The sequence below is a fragment of the Mauremys reevesii genome, linkage group 1 (assembly GCF_016161935.1).
Source record: "Mauremys reevesii isolate NIE-2019 linkage group 1, ASM1616193v1, whole genome shotgun sequence".
In the NCBI taxonomy this organism is placed as follows: Eukaryota; Metazoa; Chordata; order Testudines; family Geoemydidae; genus Mauremys; species Mauremys reevesii.
Window position 1 is genome coordinate 128,112,480 of NC_052623.1, and position 24,935 is coordinate 128,137,414.

At 42.1% G+C, this 24,935-nt stretch overlaps 1 protein-coding gene across 2 annotated transcripts; it reads left to right on the top strand.

Moving 5' to 3' along the window:
- Positions 1 to 7,065: 7,065 nt before the first annotated feature.
- Positions 7,066 to 23,792, top strand: AKAP17A (A-kinase anchoring protein 17A). 2 transcript variants are annotated; one of them, XM_039520779.1, is made up of 6 exons: positions 7,066 to 7,204; positions 8,450 to 9,701; positions 11,648 to 11,755; positions 16,286 to 16,434; positions 19,588 to 19,828; positions 21,840 to 23,792. In XM_039520779.1, exons 2-6 carry the CDS (start codon positions 8,940 to 8,942, stop codon positions 22,752 to 22,754), a joined length of 2,175 nt encoding a protein of 724 aa, XP_039376713.1. In that variant the 5' UTR covers positions 7,066 to 7,204; positions 8,450 to 8,939; the 3' UTR covers positions 22,755 to 23,792. The 2 variants fall into 2 exon arrangements, with proteins under 2 accessions (XP_039376713.1, XP_039376714.1); XM_039520780.1 differs by lacking the exon at positions 11,648 to 11,755.
- The last annotated feature ends 1,143 nt before the right edge of the window (positions 23,793 to 24,935 follow it).

A 24,935-nucleotide genomic window follows, 5' to 3' on the forward strand; every position in this document is an offset into this window, starting at 1 on the left:
CCTTTCTAATGTGATGGATGTGCCCTCTCTCCCCTGCCGCGGCAGCCTCTGAGCATGGGTTAGGAAGGAGGGGGATCTCTCCCCTCTCCTCCACCGCAGCAGCCCCAAAACTGGGGCTGGGAAGGAGTGGGAATCTTTCCCCTGCCACAACAGCCACAAAGCTGAGGCTGGGAAGGAGGGCCATCTCCAACCGCAGCCCTGGAGCTGGGGAAAGTCACCTCTTTCTCTGGCCGCCATAGCCCTGCACATCCCAAATTCTCTCCACCCCCTCTTCTCACCCCACTGCCCCCTCCCACCTACCCCCTATTTCTTCCAAGGCCACCACCTCACCTTACATGTGCGTCTTCTCCAGGGTCCAGGCACCTATTTAGTGGAGCCATGCCTGCACAGCTCCACTAATTAGATGGGTGGCCCTTCATTCTCTTGTGTGCGGCTGCCCAGGCGCGCACCTTAGAGGGAACTATCTGCGGACCACCTGAATGGAGCTTGTGAACCACTGGTGGTCCACAGACCACAGTTTGGGAACCTCTGCACTAGGAGACACAAAAGACAGTGCTGTCATGTCTTAGAGCTCACCAACACCAGTAAGGGGTTCTGCCACTGCCTGCCCTGTATCCTGCTCAGATCTTTGATCCCAGTAACCATCTCACTAATATAAAACTCTCACCTTGGCTTCTACCAACCTAGTTACCACTGGCAGGGTGATCCCAACAGCCCTAATAGTACTGAGTCTCCCCAAATCCATCCACCCCAAGATCTTAACTGCCAGACACTCAGACTTTTCCCTTCTGGTTTATCACCCCCGAAGGTATGAAACCTCCCCCCAGTTATCAGTTCACTTTGGCATGCAGACTCCACACAGTTTGGACACCAGAATTCTGCTTGGGATAAAAATAAACAAAAAGTGTATTTAATGGAGAAATCACAGATTCAAAGATGAAAGAATAAGGAAAAGTGAACACATACAAGTTACACAGCAAATACACACAGATGCAACTTCAGTCTTCACACTTCTACATTAAGTAGATTCCCTTTTTAATACAAGTTACCTACTGCCTTTGAACAGTTTCCCAATGTACCCCACAGCCATTGAGGGGACCCAGGGTTCACAGACAGCCCCCTCCACCACCTTTGAGATTGTCCCTCGGTTCTGGATACCTGTGGCGTTCACCTGGTGTTATGTGGACTGGTGATCTGCTAGGTCACTCCAATCCTCGACTCTGGGAGCCAGCCTTACCCTGCTCTGCTGTGAGAACCCCCACTCCCAGTTTGTTCCCACACAGTCTCTGGCATGTAAGCTGCTCCCAGCTATGTGAGTGAGCACTTTTGGCCAGCCGCTGCTTGGATTGTGCAAGCGAATGACGCTAGCCAATATCTACGGTCCCAAGCACAACCCTGGGAACCTCCATCTTGCAGTGTCCAGTTATGCCTGCTGGACACTGCAAGCTTATATGAGTTAATTAATTTAACAAATAAATTGATATGCACCAGGCTTGTTATGCTAAGGGGAGTTTCTGACACACTTCAAACCAAATGCACAGCTTCAGGTAGAATAAACAAACAAATTTAAAATCTATCTTTTGTAGTTAATAAGTGATTATAAGTCAAAGCGCAACAAGTCAGATTTGGTCAAATGAAATAAAAGCAAAACTATTCTAAGCTGATCTTAACACTTTCAGTGCCCTTACAAACTTAGATGCTTCTCACCACAGGCTGGCTGGTTGCCCTTCAGTCAGGCTCTCCCCTTTGATCAGCGCTTCAGTCGCTTGGTGGTGGTGTCTGTAGATGGAGTTGGAAAAGCGAGAGCATGGCAAACGTCTCTCCCTTTTATCATGTTCTTTCTTCCTTCCTGGCTTTGCCCCCACCTTCAGAGTCAGGTGAGCATTACCTCATCGTAGTCCCTGACTGATCAAAGGAAAGGGGGTGACTCACTAGAGAGTCCAACAAACCCTTTTTTGCTGTCTAGGCCAGTGTCCTTTGTTCCTGTGAGGCTGGGTTGGGTTTGTCCCATACATGTCCTGATGAGGTGTGAACTGCCCCTTTGCTCCTTGAGAGTTTTGCCTGGGCTTGTTTTAAGACATGAGGACACATTTTCAGTCTCATAACTATATACATGAAATTACAACTTATAACATAACATGACTATAACAACAATGCTCAGTGCATCATGAGCCTTCCGAAGACACCCAACAGGACAAAATTTGCATTGGATACCACACAATTGTATTATAAGGATGAACATGGGGGTGCAGGGTGTTCCCCTGAGACACAGAGCATCACAATACCCTTTACTTCAAACCACTTCTCTTTTAAGGGTTTGCAGTTCTCTTTTTGTTTCTCTCAGATTCATGGTGGGGGAAATTCCCTCTCAATTCCGTAGTTGGGATGACTCGGTGTCTTCCCACTAACTATAATGGGCCATCATTTTTCTTTTCCTGGGTCGTATCATGGTCCATTAGTTGCTTTCAGTTTTGTGTAACCATCTGGCTTGGGAGGAGCCCCTCCCTGCTGTGAGGTGTATTTGAAATTTAGTACAGGTCATGAGCATAGTATTCTATATACATAAATGCATATTCAGTCTGTATACATATCTCATAATGACCATCAAGTTCAGAACATTACAAGGTTTCATAAAAGACCTTACTTGTCATATTTTTTATACACAATAATATTGTATACAACCAGCTGATTCAATTGCTTACTCTTTGGAGTTCAGACCCCTTGTTCTCCCCTTGGGGCAAATGGACCCTGATCGTCACACTATCATTTTTTTTAAATGTATGTCTGTTCAGATACAACTCTGATAAAGTATAATGTACTACAACACTATATGTTAAATTATATATGATGCTGGACAGAGATTGCTTATGCTTCATCAAAAGCTAAAACTGCAATACAGAATCAAAGAAACTGGATGGAAAAGACCCATTGGGTCATCTAGTCCTAAATGTTAAACCAAGATTGTTCTCTCCATATGACTTTTCAGAACTTAGACCCTTAAAACGGGACAAACTGAAATACAGCTCTAACCATGACCGTGTATACCTATCTGGCATAGTTACATTTCTCTTGGAACATTTTTGTGTTTGTGTGAGTGTTAATTGTGGATAGGACAATTTTGTTCTATATGTATGTTATCTCTCTCTCTCTCTCTCTCTCTCTCTCTCTCACACACACACACACACACACACACACACAGTTGGAGAATATGGGCATCCCAAACTGTGCCAGAAAACATTTGTGTGCTGCCATGGTTATAGAGTAGTAAGGGAAAGATCCCCACCAAACAACATATTCAGGCCCTAAATGGCTCAACAGATTGGGGTTCCAGCCCTTCTGCTCACAGATCATTTTGTGATTTAATTGACCACTCACTATTATGATATCCCATTCTCATCACCATATCCTAATGCTACGAAATCAGACTGCTAATCAGCATAATGGTTTTTAAAATAAAGTAATAAAGATTTTTTTAGAGAGACAAGGTGGGTAAGGTAATAGCTTTCATTGGACCAACTTCTGTTGGTGAGACAGACAAGCTTTGGAGCTTACAGAGAGCTTTTCCTCAACTCTAGGACCGACATGGCTACAACAACACTGCATACGACAAATTTTTTTTTGTCAACTGGTTCAGATCTTTCTTTAGAAATAACTGTCCAAACACTGTAGGAAGTTCTTCAGTGACATCAGTTTCAACATCAGTTTTAGAGTCAAAGAAAAAGTTAGATTCTTGTGCAAACAACGGACTAGCTACTGTAGGCTTTTATTAGTCTCCTAGTGGTCTGACATGATTTTTCTGTCTATTTTGAACTGCAATACATTACAGAGAAAACTGAGTTTGTTTGCACTAAACATATATGTAGAGCCTCATGAAATTATTAGTTTTTAAATAATTTTTCATTTTATTTTGTGGGAATGTCTTTTGTTTTATCCATTCAAAATGTTGATTTTTATTATATTTACATTAATAAAATACCTCAAAAGACTGTATATAAATAAAAAAGGTTATATACATCACAGTATATCCTAGTTTATCTATACTACCTCATTTTATTAAGCATTATTCCATGGAATTGAAAGGTTTTCTGAATTAAAAACAAGCATATAGCAGTACACTTCATTTTCTTTTTTCATGGTTTGTCCTCTGTTGCTTACAAACAGCCCCTTAGATGTTCTTCACTGACATTTACCGATTACTGCAGCCCTCAAATAACCCCCGCTCCTCCATCCCCATTCAGTGACAAAAACACCATAGGGCACCATGGATCTTCCCAACCCCTACTGTTTCCTTCTCCAGTCCCCCACCCCCACCTCAACCTCTCCCTCTTTATCCTCAGGGACCCCCTCCCCCTTATTTATTCCCCCTCTTCCACTGACTCTCACCCTCCAAGCCCACATTAGCCCCAGAAACCCCTTCCCTCCTGCAGTGAACCCCAACTCCCCTACTAGATTCCTTCCTCCCCTAAGGGGGTGAAAGGCCCTGGGAGGATGTTGGATCTTGCCCAAAGGACCCTGCACTTACCTTGCAGTGGTGACTCCTGTCCCATAGGTCTGGGGCCATCTCCCTGCTCTAGGTGTGGCAATCTGGTGCTCAGGTTTGGCCCTGCCAACCCTCCATCATCATGACACAGGGGCAGGTGAGCCAAATTTGAGTGAATGATGCTGCAACCTCAGGTGCCAAGTCACAACGCTCAGACCAGACACCTGGGTCCAGCCCCCTTGGGACAGGAGCCACAGGGACCACCACCACCGCAGGGCGAGATTTTAATTTTATGTCATTTTTATGTTCTTTTTTGTTTTATTTCATGTTATTTAGCATTTGCAAAAAACCACTGGGTTTACTATTCAGCTTAGAGGAGCAAGACAAGAACAGTCATGTAACTGAAGTCACTAAATTGTCAAGACACATTGTTATACAGCTGTAACTTATGTTTATTGTTGCTTGTTCTTCTGCCCTCCCCTTTCTGGTGTGTGTAATATTGTCACTTGGCTGTCATGTGCATTATTGAGGCTCCAAACCTGAAATTATCTCTACCAGGTGGATCCCTGCATCCAAGTGGAACCCTGCTTACCATGAAAATTACATTGTAGGATCATGGCTTCAAAAATTACATACCTGTCTGAAAACATCATACCTACTATTGTATTATTGAATTCTGAAATCAATGGTGTGCCACATAAGCACAAGGGTCCACTCACCTGCTCCATGTTGCAGGACTGGGGACCAAGTTGACTATGTCTCTTGTGTGGAAGGGGGCTCTGGGCTGAGCCTGGGGCAGGGGGTTGGGGTGCTGGATGGGGTTTGGGGTGCAGGCTTTGGGAGGGAGTTTGGGTGCATTAGGGAGCCCAGGGGTGGAGCAGGGAGTTGGGGTGCAGGTGTTTTGGGGTGCATGCTCTGGCTACGCGGCAGTTACCTTGGGCGGCTCCTGGGAAGTGACCGGCATGTCTGGCTCCTAGACTCAGGGGCAGCCAGGTGGCTCAGTGTGCTGTCCTGCCTGCAGGCACTGCCCCTGCAGCTCTCATTGACCATGGTTCCTGGCCAATGGAGCTGCGGAGTTGGCGTTCGGGGTAGAGGCAGTGTGCAGAGACCCCCTGGCTGCCCCTGCACCTAGGAGCTAGAGGGACATGCCGGCCCCTTCTGGGAGCTGTGTGGACCCAGGGCTTGTAGGGAGCCTATCTTAGTCCCGCTACGCCGCTGACCGAATTTTTAGGGGCCTAAAATCTCCCGGATTGGCTTCAATAGCCACCAGGAGATCGAGGCCCATTCTGGGAAAATCCTAACCAATCCAGGAGGGTTGGCAGCCCTAGCAGCACCCTATGCTATGGGGGGTGAGGATCATGGTGCTTCTCCACTGCTGGGGGTTGGGAGTGGGAGCAGTACAGAAGACAGCACAGGCAATTTTTGCAATAATTCCTGTGATACGTAGAGGGGTTTGTCACAGCCCTAGCACCTGGAGTCACGTTATCAGTGGTGGCACTTGGCATAAAGAGACTGAGCAATTGGCAAGGCCTCACACAGCTCAAGGAGCCCTAGTGTTGCCAACTTTCTAGTTGCACAAAACTGAACATCCTTGCCCCTCCCCTAACCTACCCCTTCTCTGAGTCCCAACCCCCACTCCCTCCCCCTATATCACTTGCTCTCCCCCACCCTCACTCACTTTTGCCAGGCTGAGGCAGGGAAATGGGGTGTGAGAGGGGGTGAGGACTTGGGCAGAGGGTGCAGGCTTTGGGATGGGAACACAAATGAGGGGTTCAGGGTGTGGGAGGGGGCTCAGTGCTGGGGTAGGGAGTTGGGGTACTGGAGGGGGTGCAGGCTCTGGGAGGGAGTTAGGGTTCAGGATGGGGCTCAGTCCTAGGGCAGAGGATTGGGGTGGAGAAGGGGATACAGGTTGCAGGGTCTGGCCGGATGGCGCTTATTTTGGGCAGCTTCCGGAAGGGGCCAGCATGTCTGGTTCCTAGGCTCAGGGGCAGCCAGGTCGCTCCGCGTGCTGCCCATGCCACACCCACAGCTCCCATTGGCCACGGTCCCTCGCCAATGGAAGCTGCGGAGCCGGCACTTGGGGTGGGGGCAGCATGTGGAGCCCCCTGGCTACCCCTATGTGTAGGAGCTGGACGGGGCACATGCTGCTGCTTTCCGGAGCCACAGGGACGTTGCCTTAGCGTTGGGCCCCCGCTGTGCCACGGACCGGACTTTTAATGGGCCCGTCGGCGGAGCTGACCGGAGCTGCCAGGTCTCTTATCAACTGGGCGCTGCAGTCGAAAACCAGACACCCGGCAACCCTACGGGCCCTGATGTAATATTACTGCCCCAAATCCCCGTCACTGGCTTGAGCCAGGCCTGTGCCACACCCGTGCTAGCCCCACTGGGGACCCAACGCCCCGCAGCGGGCGAGCCCCGCCTGCCCGCCCGGCCCCGGGGCCATTTCCCCTCCGCCCGCCAGGGGGCGCGCGGCCGCATTCCTCGCCGGGCTCGTGCGGTTCTTCTTTTCCCCTGAAACCATAGACTCGGAGGAGCGGCCCAGCCCGGCCGCTTCCAGGACGCTCCCGCCCCTCCCCTTCCCTTTGGTTAAGCCAACGCGGAAGCGGAAGTTCCCCTCGCAGGGGTTTGTGGGACGCCGGGGAGCGGGGCGGACGTTCTGTTTTCTTGTGGGTCCGACGTAGCCGGCGGCGGCGGCGGGTTGGAGGCCAGAGACCGAGGTGGCGGGTGAGTCAGTCCCGGGGGCGGGGGCCGGGGCCGGGGCTCGTGACCCTCCCGCTCGCAGGGGGGCGGGGAGCGCCGGGGGATAGTTGTGACCTTTGACCCCCCCTCCCCAGCTCCTTCTGTCGGGGCTCGGGGGGCAGAATCGGGCGCGCGCCCCTGCTCGGTGCCCGGCGCTGCGCGGCCGGGGGCGCCCCTGGGAAGGGAGCAGCAGTCGCTGACCCAGGCTGCGGCCTCCCCCCGCCCGGCGCCGGCCTGCGCAGCCCGCGGGGGCGCGGGCGCGTTTCAGCTCCGTGCGCAGGGCGAGGCGGCGCGTCACCCGCCTGTGCGCGGCTCTTGCGTGTCCTGTGGCAGGAAACGCTCCGTGGGTGTTTCACCGCTGTGCAGAGGGCGGGGGCGAGTCAGACAGTGATGAGCCACTGACCATAGTAGCGGTTGAGTCAAAAAGTTAAAGCTTCTGTCGTGGTTCAAAGACAGATTTTCAATATCATATGTCAAAATATACAAAGTAATTAGCTGCGAAGCAAATTCTAATAAGGAGCCTGCCTTAGCCCCGCTGCGCCCGCTGACTGGACTTTTCATGGCCCAGTCAGTGGTGCTGACCAGAGCCACCAGGGTCCCTTTGGGGACTGAGTGTCCCGGTGTCACTGCCAACCCTAAGGGGCCCTGATGGAATATTTCTGCTCCAAATCCCCTTCATTTTATTTAGCCTGGCCTGTGTCACGTGTGCAAGTCCCATTGTGGACCCAACACCTAGTAGGTTTTCATTTAGCATTTTTCTTCTTTTGCCTGGCTGAAAATTTGTCTTGCTTCGATGGAAATATTTTTTTTCCATAGGTATGTGTGTGCAAGGTGAAATAGGAGTTTGACATTTACTGATAAAAATCAACTTTTTCCAAGTCTGTTTATATGTTATGAATTATAATGGTTGTGTTTGTAAATCTCTGGCAGATCTGTGGATGGTTATATGTATGAGCTCTAGCTTTAAAATTATCTTATGTTGTGGCTAAAACTCACAAATGTGATTTTAGGAAGTATGTTCCGTTGCCTATTGATTCTACCAGCTCTTTTCCCTCCCCCATTTATGGCCCTAGTAATCAAATGGGGATTTGCAGTTGATGTTTACCATCATGTAGAGGGGATCTCACTATATTGAAGATACACTTTGTGTACTTTGTTCAGGTCTGAGCAAGAGTTATAAGACTAATTCTTCCCTTTAAATTGACATCTGTTTTTTTTTCCCCCTTCCAGAATAACATCATCTAGTTGAGGATACGGAATTCTTCTTCAAAGCTGGACTGCTGCAGTATAACTGTTGCTAGTTGGCACTCTAGTAATTCTGCTCATGTTAACACTGGGTGACGACATAACTTCCACAGTGCTTCCTCCTGAAGCCTAGCTTTCTGTTGAGCCATTGAGTACCAAACCACACTTATTCATATCATCAGCTTTTCAGTTTCCCTGTGGATATAATTGTACTGCTTATGACTGTAGTATTTAAGTTGTGGAACTGAATTCATATATTGTGATGGTTAGAAAACAGTTTATAATGGCAATGCTGTTAATTTTAAATTTCCTAATTGACTCTCGTGCCAAGAATCAGTGGTTTTACTTGGTAATGTTTAAATCTCAGAACCAGTCAATTATTTACAGATAAGGACCACTTTCCTGTGTTAGTGTTTCCTACAGGTTAAGTGAGTATCCATTTTTCTTAGTGGTTTTATACTTCTTTTTCTGTGCTATGGCGGCTGCTACAATAGTTCATGATGCATCAGAAGCAGTAGAGCTCTGTGCTTCCTATGGCTTATACCTTAAACCCATTACAAAAATGTCTATCAGCGTGGCACTTCCTCAGCTCAAGCAACCAGGAAAATCCATTTCCAACTGGGAAGTGATGGAAAGACTAAAGGGAATGGTGCAAACTCATCAGTTTTCCACACTACGGATTTCCAAAAGCACCATGGATTTCATCCGTTTTGAAGGAGAAGTTGAAAACAAGAGTTTGGTTAAGTCCTTTCTAGCATGCCTTGATGGAAAAACAATAAAACTTAGTGGTTTCTCTGACATTTTAAAAGTTCGTGCTGCAGAATATAAAATTGACTTTCCTACTAGACATGACTGGGACTCCTTTTTCCGTGATGCCAAAGATATGAACGAAACTTTGCCAGGGGAGAGACCAGACACCATTCACTTAGAAGGGTTACCTTGCAAATGGTTTGCACTGAAGGACTCTGGCTCAGAAAAACCAAGTGAAGAAGTCCTTATAAAAGTATTTAAGAAATTTGGGGAAATACGTAATGTGGACATACCCATGCTGGACCCATATAGAGAAGAAATGACTGGTAGAAACTTTCACACCTTCAGTTTTGGAGGTCATTTGAATTTTGAAGCTTACGTTCAATATCATGAGTATGCAGGTTTCATCAAGGCCATGAATGCCCTGCGAGGGATGAAACTGATGTACAAGGGTGATGATGGCAAAGCAGTGGCTTGCAATGTAAAGGTGAGGAACTGCAGAGTTATTTTGTAATAGACCTTAAGGGGAAAAAATACTGTTGAATGTCCTTTCCATGTATGAGTTTAACACATTAAACTCTACAGCTGCATTTTATACGGATATCAAGTCACAAGTCACTTCACATGTTGATGAAGTGACAGCATAAAAACAGTCTCTTGCAACATCCATAGTGGAATTTCAAAAGAAAGGTGTGATGCGTGTCAAATTCTACTTCCCTACAATCATGCACCAAATTAAAAAAAACCCTTAACATTGACATAGCTCTAGGGCTAGGAATAACACAATGAGGGGAGCTAAATATGTCAACTAGGTCTATGTTCTAAATGCCACATTTAATTTCTTAAACAACCAAACAAGCTGTATTTGTAAATATTAACCCATCTCCCCTGGGTCTTACTTAATATTCCAGCACCATGAGTAATTTCAAACAGCCATAATTTATCTTTAAATCAACCTGTTTAGAGGTGGGTTTTCTCCTCTCCCCACTGCTCTCCCCAAATGTGAAATTCTCTCCAAAAATTACTTTGTCCTGAGGCTCCAGGATATTCAAGATTAATTCTTGCACCAGAAATAGCGTTACTACACAAAAGTATCACAACTTTAAAGTCTCTTTACTCATGGCCTATAGGGCTAGAAATGGGAGCTTTCCAGCTTCCCGGAGGAATACACATTTAACTGTTAACTAGTCCTGGAAGCCCTGGAGTTATTGGTCATGACTTCTTTGTGTGTAGAAAAATAAACTAGGTTTTTAAATGTTTTTAAAGGTCCCTCTGAAACCTGTAATATTGGATTGATGGTGACTAAGATGCCTAGTATTACAGGCAGTTGTGTGTCAGAGATAGTCCTAATAAAATATTTAAACTCCCTAAAATAGTTTTCCTGTAACAGGAGGCATATACAGGAGACATAAGTAGAAGGGCTTTTTTGGCATCCTTTTAGGTTGTCATAGACTTTAAGGCTGGAAGGAACCATCGTGATCATCTAGTCTGATCTCTCACATTGCAGGCCACAGAACCTCACTCACCCAGTCCTCTTAATAGACCCATAACCTCTGGCTGAGGAACTGAAGTCCTCAAATCATTATTTAAAGACTTCAAGTTGCAGTGACTCCGCCATCTCCACTAGTTTAAACCTGCAAATGACCCAGGCCCTGTGCTGCAGAGGAAGGCAGAAACTGCCCTGGGTTCTCTGCCAATTTCATTCAAGGAAAAATACCTTTACAACCCCAAATATAGTAATTTGTTGGGTCCTGAGCATGTGGGCAAGACCCATCAGCCAGACACCTGGGAAAGAATTCTCAGTAGTAACTCAGAGCCCTCCCCATCTAATGTCCCATTTCTGTCCATTGGGGATATTTGTTACTAGCAGTTGCAGATGGTCCACATGCCATTGTAGGCAATCTCACCATACCATCTCCATAAACTTACCAAGCTCAGTCTTGAGGTATTTTGCCCTCACTGCTTCCCTTTGAAGGCTGTTCAGAACTTCACTCCTATGATAGATACCTTTGTCTAATTTCAAGCCTAAACTTGTTAATGGTGAGTTTATATCCATTTGTTCTTGTGTCAACAGTGGCGCTTACGTAAAATTATTCCCCTACCTCTCTGGTATTTATTCCTCTGATACATTTATAGAAAGTACTCGTATGTCCCCTCAGGCTTCCTTTGGTTAGGCTAAACAAGCCAACCTCTTTAAGTCTCCTCTTATAAAGTAGGTTTTTCATTCCTTTGATCATCCTAGTAGCTCTTCTCTGCATCTGGTACAGTATCTTTATTAGGGCAGGTCTACACTCTGGGGCTAAGGAGACCTAAGTTATGCAATTTCAGCTATGTGAATAACATAGCTGGAGTCAACGTACCTTAGGTCAACTTATTGCGGTATCTGCACTGCACTGGATCTCCCGTCGACTTACCTTATGCTTCTCGTTCCAGTGGAGTACCAGAATCGATGGGAGAGCAATCGGCTGTCAATTTAGCGAGTCTTCACTAGACCTGCTAAATGGACCCCCGGTGGATCAGTTGCTGCATGTCGATACCCCTGTAAGTGGAGACAAGCCCTTAGACATGAGAGACCAGAGTTGCACACAGTATTCCAGATGAGGTCTCACTAATGCTTTGTATAATGATAATGATACGAACACTTCTCTATCTCTACTGGAAATACCTTGCCTTGATGCATCCTAGAATTGCATTAGCCTTTTTTGCTGCTGCATCACATTGGCAGCTCATAGTCATCCTGTGATCAATCAAAACACCCAGCCTTTTACCTCCTCTGTAACTTCCAGCAGGTAAGTCCCAGGTTACAGCAAAAATTCTTGTTAGTCCCTAAGTGCATGATCTTGCACTTTGCGCTGTTAAATTGATCCCATTGCTATGACTCCAGTTTTCAAGGTCCAGTTTACCGTTTGTAAAATCATGTTGTATTTTATCCCAATTAAAGTTTACCTCTAAGTCCTTAACTACTTTCTCTTTCAAAATGTGTTCCAACACCTTGCATATAATTGAGATCAAACTACTTGGCCTGTAATTTCCTGTATCACTTTTTTTCCCCTTTTTTAAAAATAGGTACTATATTATAATTCTCCAGGCATAGGATATGAACCCTGAGTGTATGGCTTCATTAAAAATCCCTGCCATTGGGCTTTCAATTTCATGTGCCAGTTCCTTCAATATTCTTGGATGGAGATTATCCAGGCCCCTCCATTTGGTTCCATTAAACTGTTTGAGCTTGGCTTCATTAATTTCTAATTCCATACCCTCATTTCCATTAGCCACCCCAACCCAACTACCCCTAAACTCTTAATTACACTTATTTAAAAACTGAGACAAAGTATTCATTTAGGTGTTGGGCCATGCCTATATTACCTTTAATCCCTGCCATATCCTCAGTGTTTAGTGGTCCCAATTCTTTTTTCCTTGTTTTCTTATTTATATGACTATAGAACCTTTTACTACTAGTTTTAATTTCCTTTGCAGTGTCCAACTCTGCTTGGATTTTGGCAGTTCTCACTTTCACCCTATACTTTCTGACCTCCAGTACTTAGCTTTCCTTCTTGATCCAGCCCATCTTCTATTCCTTGTAGGCGTCCTGTTTTTTCATAATAACCTGTTTGAGATGCTTGTTCATCCTGTTTCGTTTGCCACCCTTCACTGCAATTTTTTCCCCCTTGCTTGTGATGCTGGCTTCAGATAGCTTCTGCAACTTTTCCAAGCCTCCTTCACATTCAGATCCTTGAGTTCTTCAGCCTAGTCCACTTCCCTAACTTCCCTTCATTTTTTTAAGTTTGCCCTTTTGAAATGAAGGACCTTACTTGCAGATCTATTTTTGTTTATCCTTCCGTTTAGTTTAAACTGAATTAGCTCATGATCACTCAAACCAAGGTTGTCCCCTGCAGCTGGTTCTTCTCACTATTCACCATATCTAAAATGGAATTACCTCCTGTTGGTTTGGTGACTGTTTGGTGAAGAAATCTGTCAGCTATCACATCCAGGAAAACATGGACTCTACCATTATTAGTAGCATTTGTCCTCCAATATATATCTGGGAAATTAGTCTCCCATAATCACACAATTCCCAGTAGTATTTATTTCATTAAAAATATTAAGGAGGTATCTATTCATATCCAAATCGGATACTGGGGGGGGGTGTAGAATACCCCAAGTGCTGTCCCCGGGGACCAATTTGTCACTTTCTTCCCCAAAGTGGTTTTGGCTCAAACGGACTCTTGTTTTATCCATTCCATCATTTCTAATTTCTTTACAGTCTACTCATAAGTAATACACAACGCTATTCCACCACCTTTATCTTTATTTCTGTCTTTCCTAAACAGCACATTCCCTTCAATCCCTGTATTCCAGTCATGACTACAATTCTACCATCTTTCTATTATCCCTATAATATCTGGTTTCACTTCCTGCACCATTAGTTCTAATACCTCCATTTTGTTACCCAGGCTCCTTGCATTGGTGTACAAACATCTTAGTTGTTTCTGCTTGTCTACGCCCAGATTCCTCACCCGATTGGGTACAGTCATTCTACTGTCGGCAGATAGATAGGTGATACTATTGTCATTGGTATTGCCATTATCTTTTCTCTTGATGTCCGTTCTACTCTTTCTCCATTGCTGTATCCTCTTTCTTGATTTTCCTCCTGCTCAATATTAGTATTAGGCATGGATATTACATGAGCATCTCCCAACTATATCCCCAGATTCCTAGTTTAAATCTTTTAATCAGTTGTGCCAGTCTCCACCCCAGAAATCTATTTCCCTGCCTACTCATGTAGAGGGCATTCCATGAGAACAGTCCTCTGTCCGTGAATGACTCCCAGTGGTTCAACATTCCAAAGCACTCCTTATAGCACGGCCTGAGCCATCTGTTTATTATCATAATCTTGTCTCACCTTCGTTTTCCTCTTCTAGGGACAAGCAGAATCCTACTGAAGATCGCCTCGGCCTCCATTTCTTTAAGTGTCTTCCCCAGCCTGTCATAGTCTCCTTTGATGCATTCCAGTGAGAATCTAGCATTATAATTTGTTCCCGTGTGAAGGAAAATGAGTCGATTCTTTCCTGCTCCCATTATGATCCCTTTTTAGCCTAAGGTCCACACCCCGTATCTTAGCACCCAGCAGATATGTCATGGGGTCAACTCGCCACTTATGGTGCCTCTTTCTGGCTGCTGTGTGGATTTCCAGGTCTGAGGCCCCCTTCTGCTGCTCGCTGCATGCCCTGTGCCGCTATTTGGCTCTCTCTCACTCTGTGCAACCCAGGGTGCTCTCTTTTTGTGACTTGGGTCTCTGACCACATCACTATGCATGTTTTCCCTTCTGGAGTATCACTTTCCTTACCAGCAGTTTTAGGCAATCTTCTTTTTCACTGCCCTTATGGTGGCACTTCCATGTGCCTGGTAGGGAAACCCAGGTCCGCCCTCTACTCTAGGTTCCAGCAGAGGGATCCTCTAATCAGCAGCCGAAGTCTGCATCATCCTGAACCTTTCTGCTTTTTCCCTGAACCTTTACTAATCCTGGCTCCCTCATCTCTGGATTTGCTAGCACACTCTCCCTTCTTCCACTGAGGAACTTCAAACTAATTTCTGTAGTCCCAAACACACCTCCCTTGTCCCAGGGAGTGACTGTAGACAATTTCTGCAGCCCCTTTCTGCTATCAACTCCCTGGCATTATAAATGCCCTTCCTGTTCCTGCACAATGGAGTTAATGCTCAGCCTTAATTCCCCCATCTTGCAGCCTGATAGGTTAATTGCCCCCTCTGGCCTACATTAACCTTTTCAGCGTGGGTTCGGGGAGCATACCCCATCACAAGACAGAGCACCTTTCTGTTCTCCAGATTAGCCCTGATCATCTAATTTCTTTGTGTCTGTGCTGGCTGTACATCTCAGATTTACTGATAAAACTTTTTAAGACCACACCGCCAGTGTATTTGTGTATGTGTATATATTTACGAATATAAGTCCCATGCTGAACCTAGGCTATATATTTGTTCAGCACATTCTTAAAAGTTTAATTTTGTTTAATTTTCTTATGAGAGAGTTCCTTTTTTAAAGAAGGGTAACAACATACAAAATTAAAATAAAAAAATCAGCAAACACCTGTAGAATGAAAATAAATTCAATTTATATAACTGAGCAGACATCTGAATTGTATTTGAAGTGCAGATATAACCAAAATTTATGATAAATTTGTTGCATTGTGTGATCTCCACCCATTTTTAAGCTGTACTTGAAAATTTAATAAAAATACATTTCTATGATACCTAAAAATCTGGCATACATATCTTACTGCTTCTGTCATGATAAAAGGCTTAGGTTTTTGCAGCCACTGCTCCTCAATTAGAATAACAAGGCTGTTATAACAAATTTGATAGGCCACAATATCAGATAACAGATGTATCATGGGTATATGATGTCTATAGAGACAAGGGCCAATGTTTTAAGCATTAATCTGATGGCTATTTAATGAGGTATAATATTCCCCTACTTTGCAGTTACAGGGGATTGATGTTCATAAGACTATTTAAAGTTGAAAATCATGTAGGAGTACCTAGATTTATTATTTTAGGTTAAGCTCTCTAGGTTTCACTTTTTCAAATCACAAATACCAGTACTACTTTTGAATAGAAAAACATGAATAAGTTCAATTTCTTTTTTTAATTTGGGTTAGTAAGATTTGCTTTGACATGTTTTAAGTTGGGAGCCATGCACTTACGATTTGGTAATTGAGTGAAATGTGGGCTTTGTTATGAAAAGGAAGTCAGTCAACACTGTGCAGTTCAGAAAGTATCCTTTAAGGTTTAGGGAAAAAGTTCGAATGTGTTGGAGCTACACGTTAAATTGTTTATATACTTCTTACTGGATAAATCCCCAGACTCATGAGTGAAATAATTTTACTTTTCCTCCCATAACAAGACTTGCAAGAACAAGCATAAAAAAATCCAAAAGTCCCCAAAACTTTGTTTTCGGGATGAAGTGAAAGTAAAGCTGATACTTAAATGTACTAGATTAGAATTGGTTTTTGACCTCTTAAACTCATTGTTTCTTAACTGTGCTCTGTAAAGGTTTCCTTTGACTCAACAAAACACCTGAGTGATGTATCAATTAAGAAACGGCAGCTTGAACGTCAAAAGCTTCAAGAGCTTGAACAACAAAGAGAAGAACAAAAACGCAGAGAGAAAGAAGCAGAAGAGAAAAAAAAGGAGGAGGAAAGGTAGATCTAACTTATATCTACATTTTTTAATTTTAATGATGATGATAAAATTCAATAAAACTGCATTTTCTTCCCCTTCTCTCCCTCACATTAGGAATGAATGAGCAATTTGACTAAATTTCAGTCTCTTGCAGGGCTAAAACTTTGGGTCCCCACATTTCTTCATTCCATTCAAAATTAGCAATGTTTAATTTGATCATATTGTAACTTCACTTTCATATGCAGTAGAACTTCAGAGTTACAAACACCAGAGTTATGAACTGACCAATCAAACACACACCTCATTTGGAACCAGAAGTACACAATCAGGCAGCAGCAGTGCCCTCCCCCCAAAAGGCAAATACAGTACAGTATTGTGTTAAATATAAATGACTACAAAAATAAAGGGAAAGCAACATTTTTCTTATGCATAATAAAGTTTCAAAGCTGTATTAAGTCAATGTGCAGTTGTAAACTTTTGAAAAAACAACCATAATGTTTTGTTCAGAGTTACGAACAACCTCCATTTTTCACGGTATTCGTAACTCTGAGGTTTTACTGTACTTTTTTTTTCTCATGCTGCACTAGCAATCATATTTCTAACCTCGAAAAAGTTAATTTTATGAGCAAGATCTTTCCACATATAGAAACAAAAATCCAGTCTTATGTTAAAACTGACATACGAAATCAGTTACAAAGTGTTTTGACTAGTTCAGTGAAGATATTAATTGGTCTCCAAGTCTGTTATTAATTGACTCAAAATATATTGTTAGCTTTAACTATTCAGTCTTCTAAATCAGAATCCCATTTTTTTTCCCCTGTAGACCTCACAGAATTCTCCAAACATAATATTAAAATCCCTTTATCTTGCAACTCTCTACTATTAAACATGTTTTGATCATTTACATTAGTGGTGCGAGCAAATCAGATTCCAAATTCTTAATGCTCGTCTAATTTTGAAATACCTTAGTAATAAAAGGCAGAGTTTTTCAGTTGTTTCAAGAGTTAGTTATGTTTTGCAAATCTTTTGTTTTAAGAGCCGTTTCCCTATAAATTATCTTTAACTGACAGAAAACTGTGGCAGATCCTTACTCTACTTGCAGGTTTTAATTTCTGATCCTGTGCAATGCAATCTCGAGCTGAGATGACCATCACTAAAATTGAAAGTTTGGTAAATTTATTATAATACCTATACTTTCTTATAATTCTGCACAAAATTATTTTTCTGGACTATTTCAAAAAGTTTAAACTAAAATGGATGATTTTGGTAAAATATATACCAATGCTGGTAACAGACATATAAACTTTTACTGTTAAAGATAGTGGGTAAACATCTTCACCTTTGAAAATCCTCATCCACATCAAAAGTACTACATGGGCAATTAACAGTGATAAAGTAATGTGTTACGTTTGATTTTTGCTTTGCATGGCTGATCCCATTAGAACATCCCTTCACTTTAAATTCAGCCAATTTAATTTCTGTCCAGTGTTTATTACAAGAACCAGCTAATTTGTTAGACTTCTTTTGTGAATTTCCCTTTTACTTATAAACTGTATTACCGCAGTCTTACACAGAATGGAAATGACTTTCTTGATTTGTGTTGCGTATGCAATCTGCTTATTTTCCCTTGCTTTGAGATTCTTTACAACAAAGATGATAGAAGCTGTGCTTTTCATTACTTTAGTGCCTAGCTAGTTCAGACTTCAATGTTTCCCAACTATTGACAGTATTAGGAACAAACTAACTGTTCTGATGATGCAGATCTCACAGAAACTTGTTGGCTCTAAATGACAACATACCATGACTGTTGTATATAGTTTGATATAATTTTTTTTTTTTAAGTGAGGTTAGTGCTGCTTGTTCCGGATTGACAGCAGTGAGGACTTAAGTCTTCTATCCACAGAAAAGTACAGCATGGGCAAGCTTCCCCACATCGTCCCACCAAGGTGCCTCAACTCTGACCAGGAGGGACCACCTCTAGGGGTGAGAGTAGTTCAGTTTCCATGCCCAATCCAGTCCTCAGTGCTTCTAAGGCGACCAACAAGATTTTCAGTTGTGGTGGATTTTACATGTCAGTGCTAGAAGGAGACATTTCTCTAAGCCCCAGTTGTTGTGCTGCTGTTGTTCCTAGAAGACAGCTGACCAGAATGATAACTATTCATTAGTTCTGAGGAAGGCGGGTTCAGGCAGTGAGCGACACAAAATAAAGTGAGCTAGTTTGATATTTTGATGGAAATGTGCTTCCTAGAGCTGGATAGCTGAAATGTTTAAACTACAATGATTTGGTTTAGCTTGGTCTGTTTTCTAGATAGAAAATTGGAAGACCATGCGCTAATAGTGTGAGTAAATCATTTTATTGACATGGTTCTGCTTTAACAGAGAGAGGTTTTTTTTTCAGGGATGGGATTTATGTTTTAGAATGTATTACTACGAAAAAAGTATGTGTATACATACAATATCTCAGGAATGCCAGGTATATATGGAACATAAATCTGAGGATAGCAAATCATTTCAGTAATTGTATGTTAAGGAAACTGGAGCCCGTGCATCAGTGATCTTCTTTTATCATTTAAATGATAGGTAACTCTCCAGGAGCACTGTTCTTCACTCCTTAATGAAGCAAAACTATTGACTTGAAGAGACATTTTTTCTGAGTAAGGAAGCTAGGTTGTCTAGATCCATTTACTTTTGTCTGGTTAAAGTGGAATTCTTCAGTGGAAGCTGCTGCCAGTATTTCTGAAAATCATGCCACTGTTTAGGTGCACACTCTCTTGAAAATCTTGGTCTTTGCTACTATCTGCACATTTTTTAATTGATATCTGCTCAAAGTTTTTCTTCTGAAGGATGGATTGCCCAGCCAACTGACTCAAAATGACTGTATTTCTAATTTGATTTTACTTGTGTTGGTTCCTAAAACATCTCGTATTTAAAGTTTTGCTTATCCCTAGAACAGTCTGTCTGATGTCAGTTTAATTTTGCGTTGGAAGGGAAATATTTAAAGATGTTCACTGAATGCATATGTGATGTTTGCTGCTTCTGTCTAGCTGTCAGCAATCAATAAGACCTGTCTTTCTTGAAAAAAATAACAAAAACCTGTATTTTAAACTTAAATTGTAATACAAGTCAAAATCCAAAATCCTGTCATGTCTAATGTACAAATTAATCACTCTTAGGAAACAGAAGGAACTTGAAGAACTTGAGAGAGAGAGAAAAAGACAAGAGAAGTTACGCAAAAGAGAACAGAAACAGAAGGATCGTGAAGCTCGTAGAAACAAAAAGAAACTTGAAAAAATGCAAGCAGAAGAGCAGAAAAAACTGCAAGAGAAAATAAGACTAGAAGAGAGAAAGCTCCTGTTGGCACAAAGAAATCTTCAGTCCATTAGACTAATTGCCGAACTGCTTAGCAGAGCAAAGGTAACTTTGGAAAGCTGTCTTTTTCATATTATTTCAAGAGCTAACAAAAATGAAAACTGGTAGATTAAAATTTTAACTGACTTACATGTTCACAAGCCAGACCACTTAGCTATTACATGCACCAGCAGTCAGCCCTCTGAAAAGTATGGATTGTGAACTCACAAGAGCCTGTCTTGAAGCCATAGGATGTTTGCCGAGACATCTGTTCCCTAGGAAGGCAGGGGTGGAGTAAAAAGAGAGCCTGAAATTATTGACCTGAATAACATTATGCATCAGTTGAGAAAAGAGACCTGCCCACTACTTTGAGATCCAAGAAAGAAATGTGCGGAAAACATGGCATAGAGAACTGAGCAAGGGACTAAGACAGAGGATACCAAGTTTGAATTTTGGCTTTGCCACTGCTCACTTGTGGCCTTGAGCAGTTCACTTAACTGCTCTCTTTCCCATTTATTAAGTGGGGATTATTGTGGTTTCTTATGCTAATGTTTGAAAAGTATTTTTGAAAAAGCAGGTGTAACAATATTACAAAAATACAAATATCTGTTATCCACTGACAGTGATGGTGACGTGTCAAATCATGTCTGAGTCTACAGTCGTCAACATTGTTTCCATGTGTTCCCTAAACAGGACACAATATTGTCTTTTTCTTGAAAAAGTCATAATCGCAGGTATTTTGGATTAATGGCTAATGTTTAGTAACTGTTTTCAGTAAGCAGTAATGCAACAGTCTGTGGCAATGCACAGCTTTGTCTCTTGCTGCCATCATGCATCAGGGGTGTTTTAATCTGTATATTAGCATAAATGTAGTGTTAACATTTTAACACAGCATTCCTTTCCATCCATCACATCATCATATGTACATCACCCTAGTAATTCCTGAGTTCTTGATCCCCATTGAGTAGAGTCTAATTAAAATACTCCCACTCCACGTGAAATAATGCTTAGAGAATTTTTATAAGATTTTCCTTAAAAAAAAAACCCCAAAGCTAGATTCTTATAGTCCAGGGGTAGGCAACCTATGGCATGCGTGCCGAAGGCGGCACGCGAGCTGATTTTCAGTGGCACTCACACTGCCCGGGTCGGGAGCTCTGCATTTTTTTTAAACGAAGCGTCTTAAATATTTAAAAAACCTTATTTACTTTACATACAAAAATAGTTTAGTTATATATTATAGACTTATAGAAAGAGACCTTCTAAAAATGTTAAAATGTATTACTGGCATGCGAAACCTTAAATTAGAGTGAATAAATGAAGACTCAGCACACCACTTTTGAAAGGTTGCCAACCCCTGTTATAGTATGTTCATCACTGTGATATAAAAAGTTGTTTAGATATTACTGCATTGTGCACTGAATCAGTACCTGAGAATATCAATTATTGCACCATTTTCTGTGCATAGCTGTCTTTCCCTTCATATATCTAGGGTAAAACTTGCAAAGGACTGAACTAAGCCTCTTTTTTTCAGCAGCAAAGCAAGGTAAATGTAATATTTAAATAACACACTATTTAGCTGATTGTATTAGACATTTACATACTTAACAGAATAAAAACTTCATTTTTTTAAATTTACCTGAAGCATCTAAACCCATTCAATCCTTGAGTTTTGTGACTGCCAACAAAAACACTAATCCTAATGCTGGTTACTGTATCATTGACACCTGTCCACTGGGAACTGGACTGAGCTCAACTCATTTGATATAGATTCCTGAATAGTTGTTGGATAGTAATAATTTTTGCTCATATTGGGTTCTGACGAGTAACTTGGAGACGAAAAGTACCAAGTCCCATTACCAGTTGCTGAGCTGGCTGCTTTTTCATTTCAGCTTTATTTGTTGAACAATTTCCTTAGTGCACAGAGTTATGTAAATATTTTTTTTAATGGTTTTCTTTTTTACAGGCTTCCCTTGTATATGAAAAATTCTAATTTCTTTAACAGATTTTTGGGAGACATAAGCACATCTATAAACTTCCTTTCTCATCCATTTTCTCCTGCCCCCTCAATGTCTTTCAGGCAGTAAAGCTTCTGGAGCAGGAACATAATGAAGAAAGAGTCCGTCTTCAGGAGTTGGAGGAGAGACGAAGGCTGCAAGAGGCTGAACTCAGACGTGTAGAGGAGGAAAAAGAGAGAGCACTTGGACTGCAAAGAAAAGAGAAGGAGCTAAGGGAGAAGCTATTAAGCAATCTCCTGAGCAAGAAAACAGATGACACACATCAGAGTAAGGAGGAAACTAAGGTATCTCAGTCTGGCCTATTGAAAACTGTTGTGGGTGGTCCACAGATTGTGTCATCCAGCTGTATAACATCTACCTCGGTACAGTCCATTATGGGTAAACCAAATCAGGTCTATCAGAGGGAAGTAATATCCAATGAAAGTGTGAACTCTCAATCCAAGTATTTAAATGGAAACCTTCACAAGGAAGCTAATGTTAAGGAAAGCAAGACACTTAATTTCAATAGCACAGACAGTTGTTCTGATAAAAGGAGTTCAGGTGTGCTTTCTTGTATTCCTGCCAATAACCAGCAACACAAGAGTACGCCGAGCTATGACCAGAATGCGTGCAAGAAGGACTTATCCTCTGAGCAAGGCAAATGTAACAGAGAGCCAAGTAAGGGGAGGAGCCATTCATGTAGTGACACAAGTGTTGATAATAGCAAAGATAAAAAGGAAAGGAGCAAACACAGAAGAGACTTGAGTAGTCAAGATGAAAAATATATGAAAGAAAGAAGACTCCATAAATACCCTAGCAAAAGTCGCAGCCCTCAGCGAAGAAGCTTAAGCCCAGATCGCACCCAGCATAAGAGGGCCTTGAGTACTGAGAGTAGACAAGATAAGAAAGAGAGAAGTCATGGTCACAAAAGCTTGAGCAAGAAACGAAAGCACCGAAAGAGATCATTGAATAAGCAAAGAAGTCCTTGGAGTAGGTAATAAAGGAATTTGCCTTCAAAAAAGGCTATTACAGGACAGATCAAGGCCAGAAAGTTCTGAAGTAGATCTCATCTGTGTGACTACTGTGGGGAAAAAATGAAGTTGCTGTTTGGTGAATCTAGTTCATGGAACCAAGATACGGATAACTAGATTTTGATGTTTATGATCTGTTTTGTCTCCTTTTTTATATTACGACAGTGCTCTAGATTTAACCAACCTAACTTGGTTTTCATTAGTTTCCATTTTCTAAATCTTTTGATTAGATCGCTTAGTTTCTAATGTCTGCAATCATAACATCCTCTGAATTAGGAGAGATATAGGTGTCAGTTATCAGGATTCCAGTCTTGGCAAGTTATTGTGTACAAAATATTTGATTACAAACCTTTCCTTATGCACTCAATGAAAAAACATGTAGCAAAGCAGAATTTTTGCTAATTGAGCCAGGGGGCAGTATTTTTTTATGAAATTTGGAAGTGACCATAATATTTACAGAATATCTTTTAAACTGTGCTGCAATGCCTCCATTGTTTTTTGAGGTGTATTTACTTTGTGGAAAACCATAAGGCCCAAATGATCATGGCATCTAATGCCACTTATACATTTCAGAATTCTTTTCTATTTCAGAATAGGTGCACTGTTATGCTTTTAGAACACCAGGAAATATTCAAAAATGGCCAGAAAGCTGCTCTGTCATGTCTTTAAAATGTTTTGGCTGTTTCTAATTATTTAAAATGGTATGGAAACAGTTAAATTTATGTTTCAAGTACATACAGATGTGTTGTTTTTTGAAAAGGGGCCTTCTTGCTAAATTATATTTTACTTGCAATGTTCAGATTCAAGGATGCAATTTATCTAGTGAAATAATTTTTTATAACATTTTGCTTCTAAAACTGAAGCTCAGGAATCTTAAAACAGCTTGTAACATGAAGGTGAAAGAACAGTTTAGTTTTCATTTTTATGATAAACTTGAAAAATCTATTTCCAGAGAACCCAAATTGCTGTTTTCATATGTCAGTACATTAAAAATTTGCAAAAGTACTATATTAAAACTTGCTTTGTTTGTGATATTTGTTTTGAAAAAAATATTTGAAGTCGTGGTTCATTAATGAAATTGACCCATCTTTTGAGATATCCCTGTAATTCTCCACTATATTGAATGAGATCACTAACTTTGTAGTGTTAGTTTTGGGTCAGAACTTATGATATATGGCTACTTCCTGGAGACAGTACACAAAATGAAAACACTGGTGTGCAGCCCAGTGACTTCCCCCAGCTGGTGGTTTCTACCAACCTGCTCTTGCAGAGCTCTGTGTAAGGGGTTAGATTTTCTTATAGCCTGAGTCTGCTGAAAACTTTTCACCTTCCCCTCAGTTCTAGCTGCTGAAAAAGGAGCATTTCCCCAACCGTCTGCATTTTCATTGCCACGTGGCTACTGTACCCCAGCCCTAGGCTTTTTTAGACTTCCTTCCCACTGAATAGCTCCTGTACCTTTGACATCTGTTTTTTTAGAGCTGGGCAAATAACCGATTTTATTTTTCATTCCCTGGGAGTTCTGAAAAATAAAATTAAAATAAAAAATAGTTCAGGCTCAATGGAAACGGATTTTTTTAAAAATTTTGGGTGGGTCGAAAAAATTTCACATTGGTTGAATGAAACATTTTGTTTTGGGGCATTTTAAAAAGGTGTGTGTTTTGGGGGATGGGGGTGGGGTTAAGCAAGAAAAATGGTGGCCTAGATTAAAAAACAGTGGTAGCAGTGGTGCCCCCCTTATAACCTGTAGCCTAGAGGATAGGGCACTCGTCAAGGATGTTGGGGGAGATTGGAATCCCTGCTCCTGAGCAGGGATTTGAACCCAAGTCTCCCGCTCCCAGATGAGCACCTTGACCTCCAGGCTATTGGTTATTCTGGAGTGAGTCTCTCGATCTCTCCTGTTGAAGCAGTTCCACTTTGCATAAAATACTTCAATAGTGATAGGAGCAGAAAGAGAGTGTGTGTGTGATTCTATAGTCTGGTGATTAGGTCACTTATGTGGGAGGGGGAACACTTGGTTCCAGTTCCTGTGCCAAAAAATATTTATTTATACAGAGTGGAACAGCTTCAACAGGAGATCGATAAAGATCCTTCCAGAATCTCTCATAGCCTGGTGACTAGGGTACTCAAAAGGGTGGGTGGGTGGGTGGG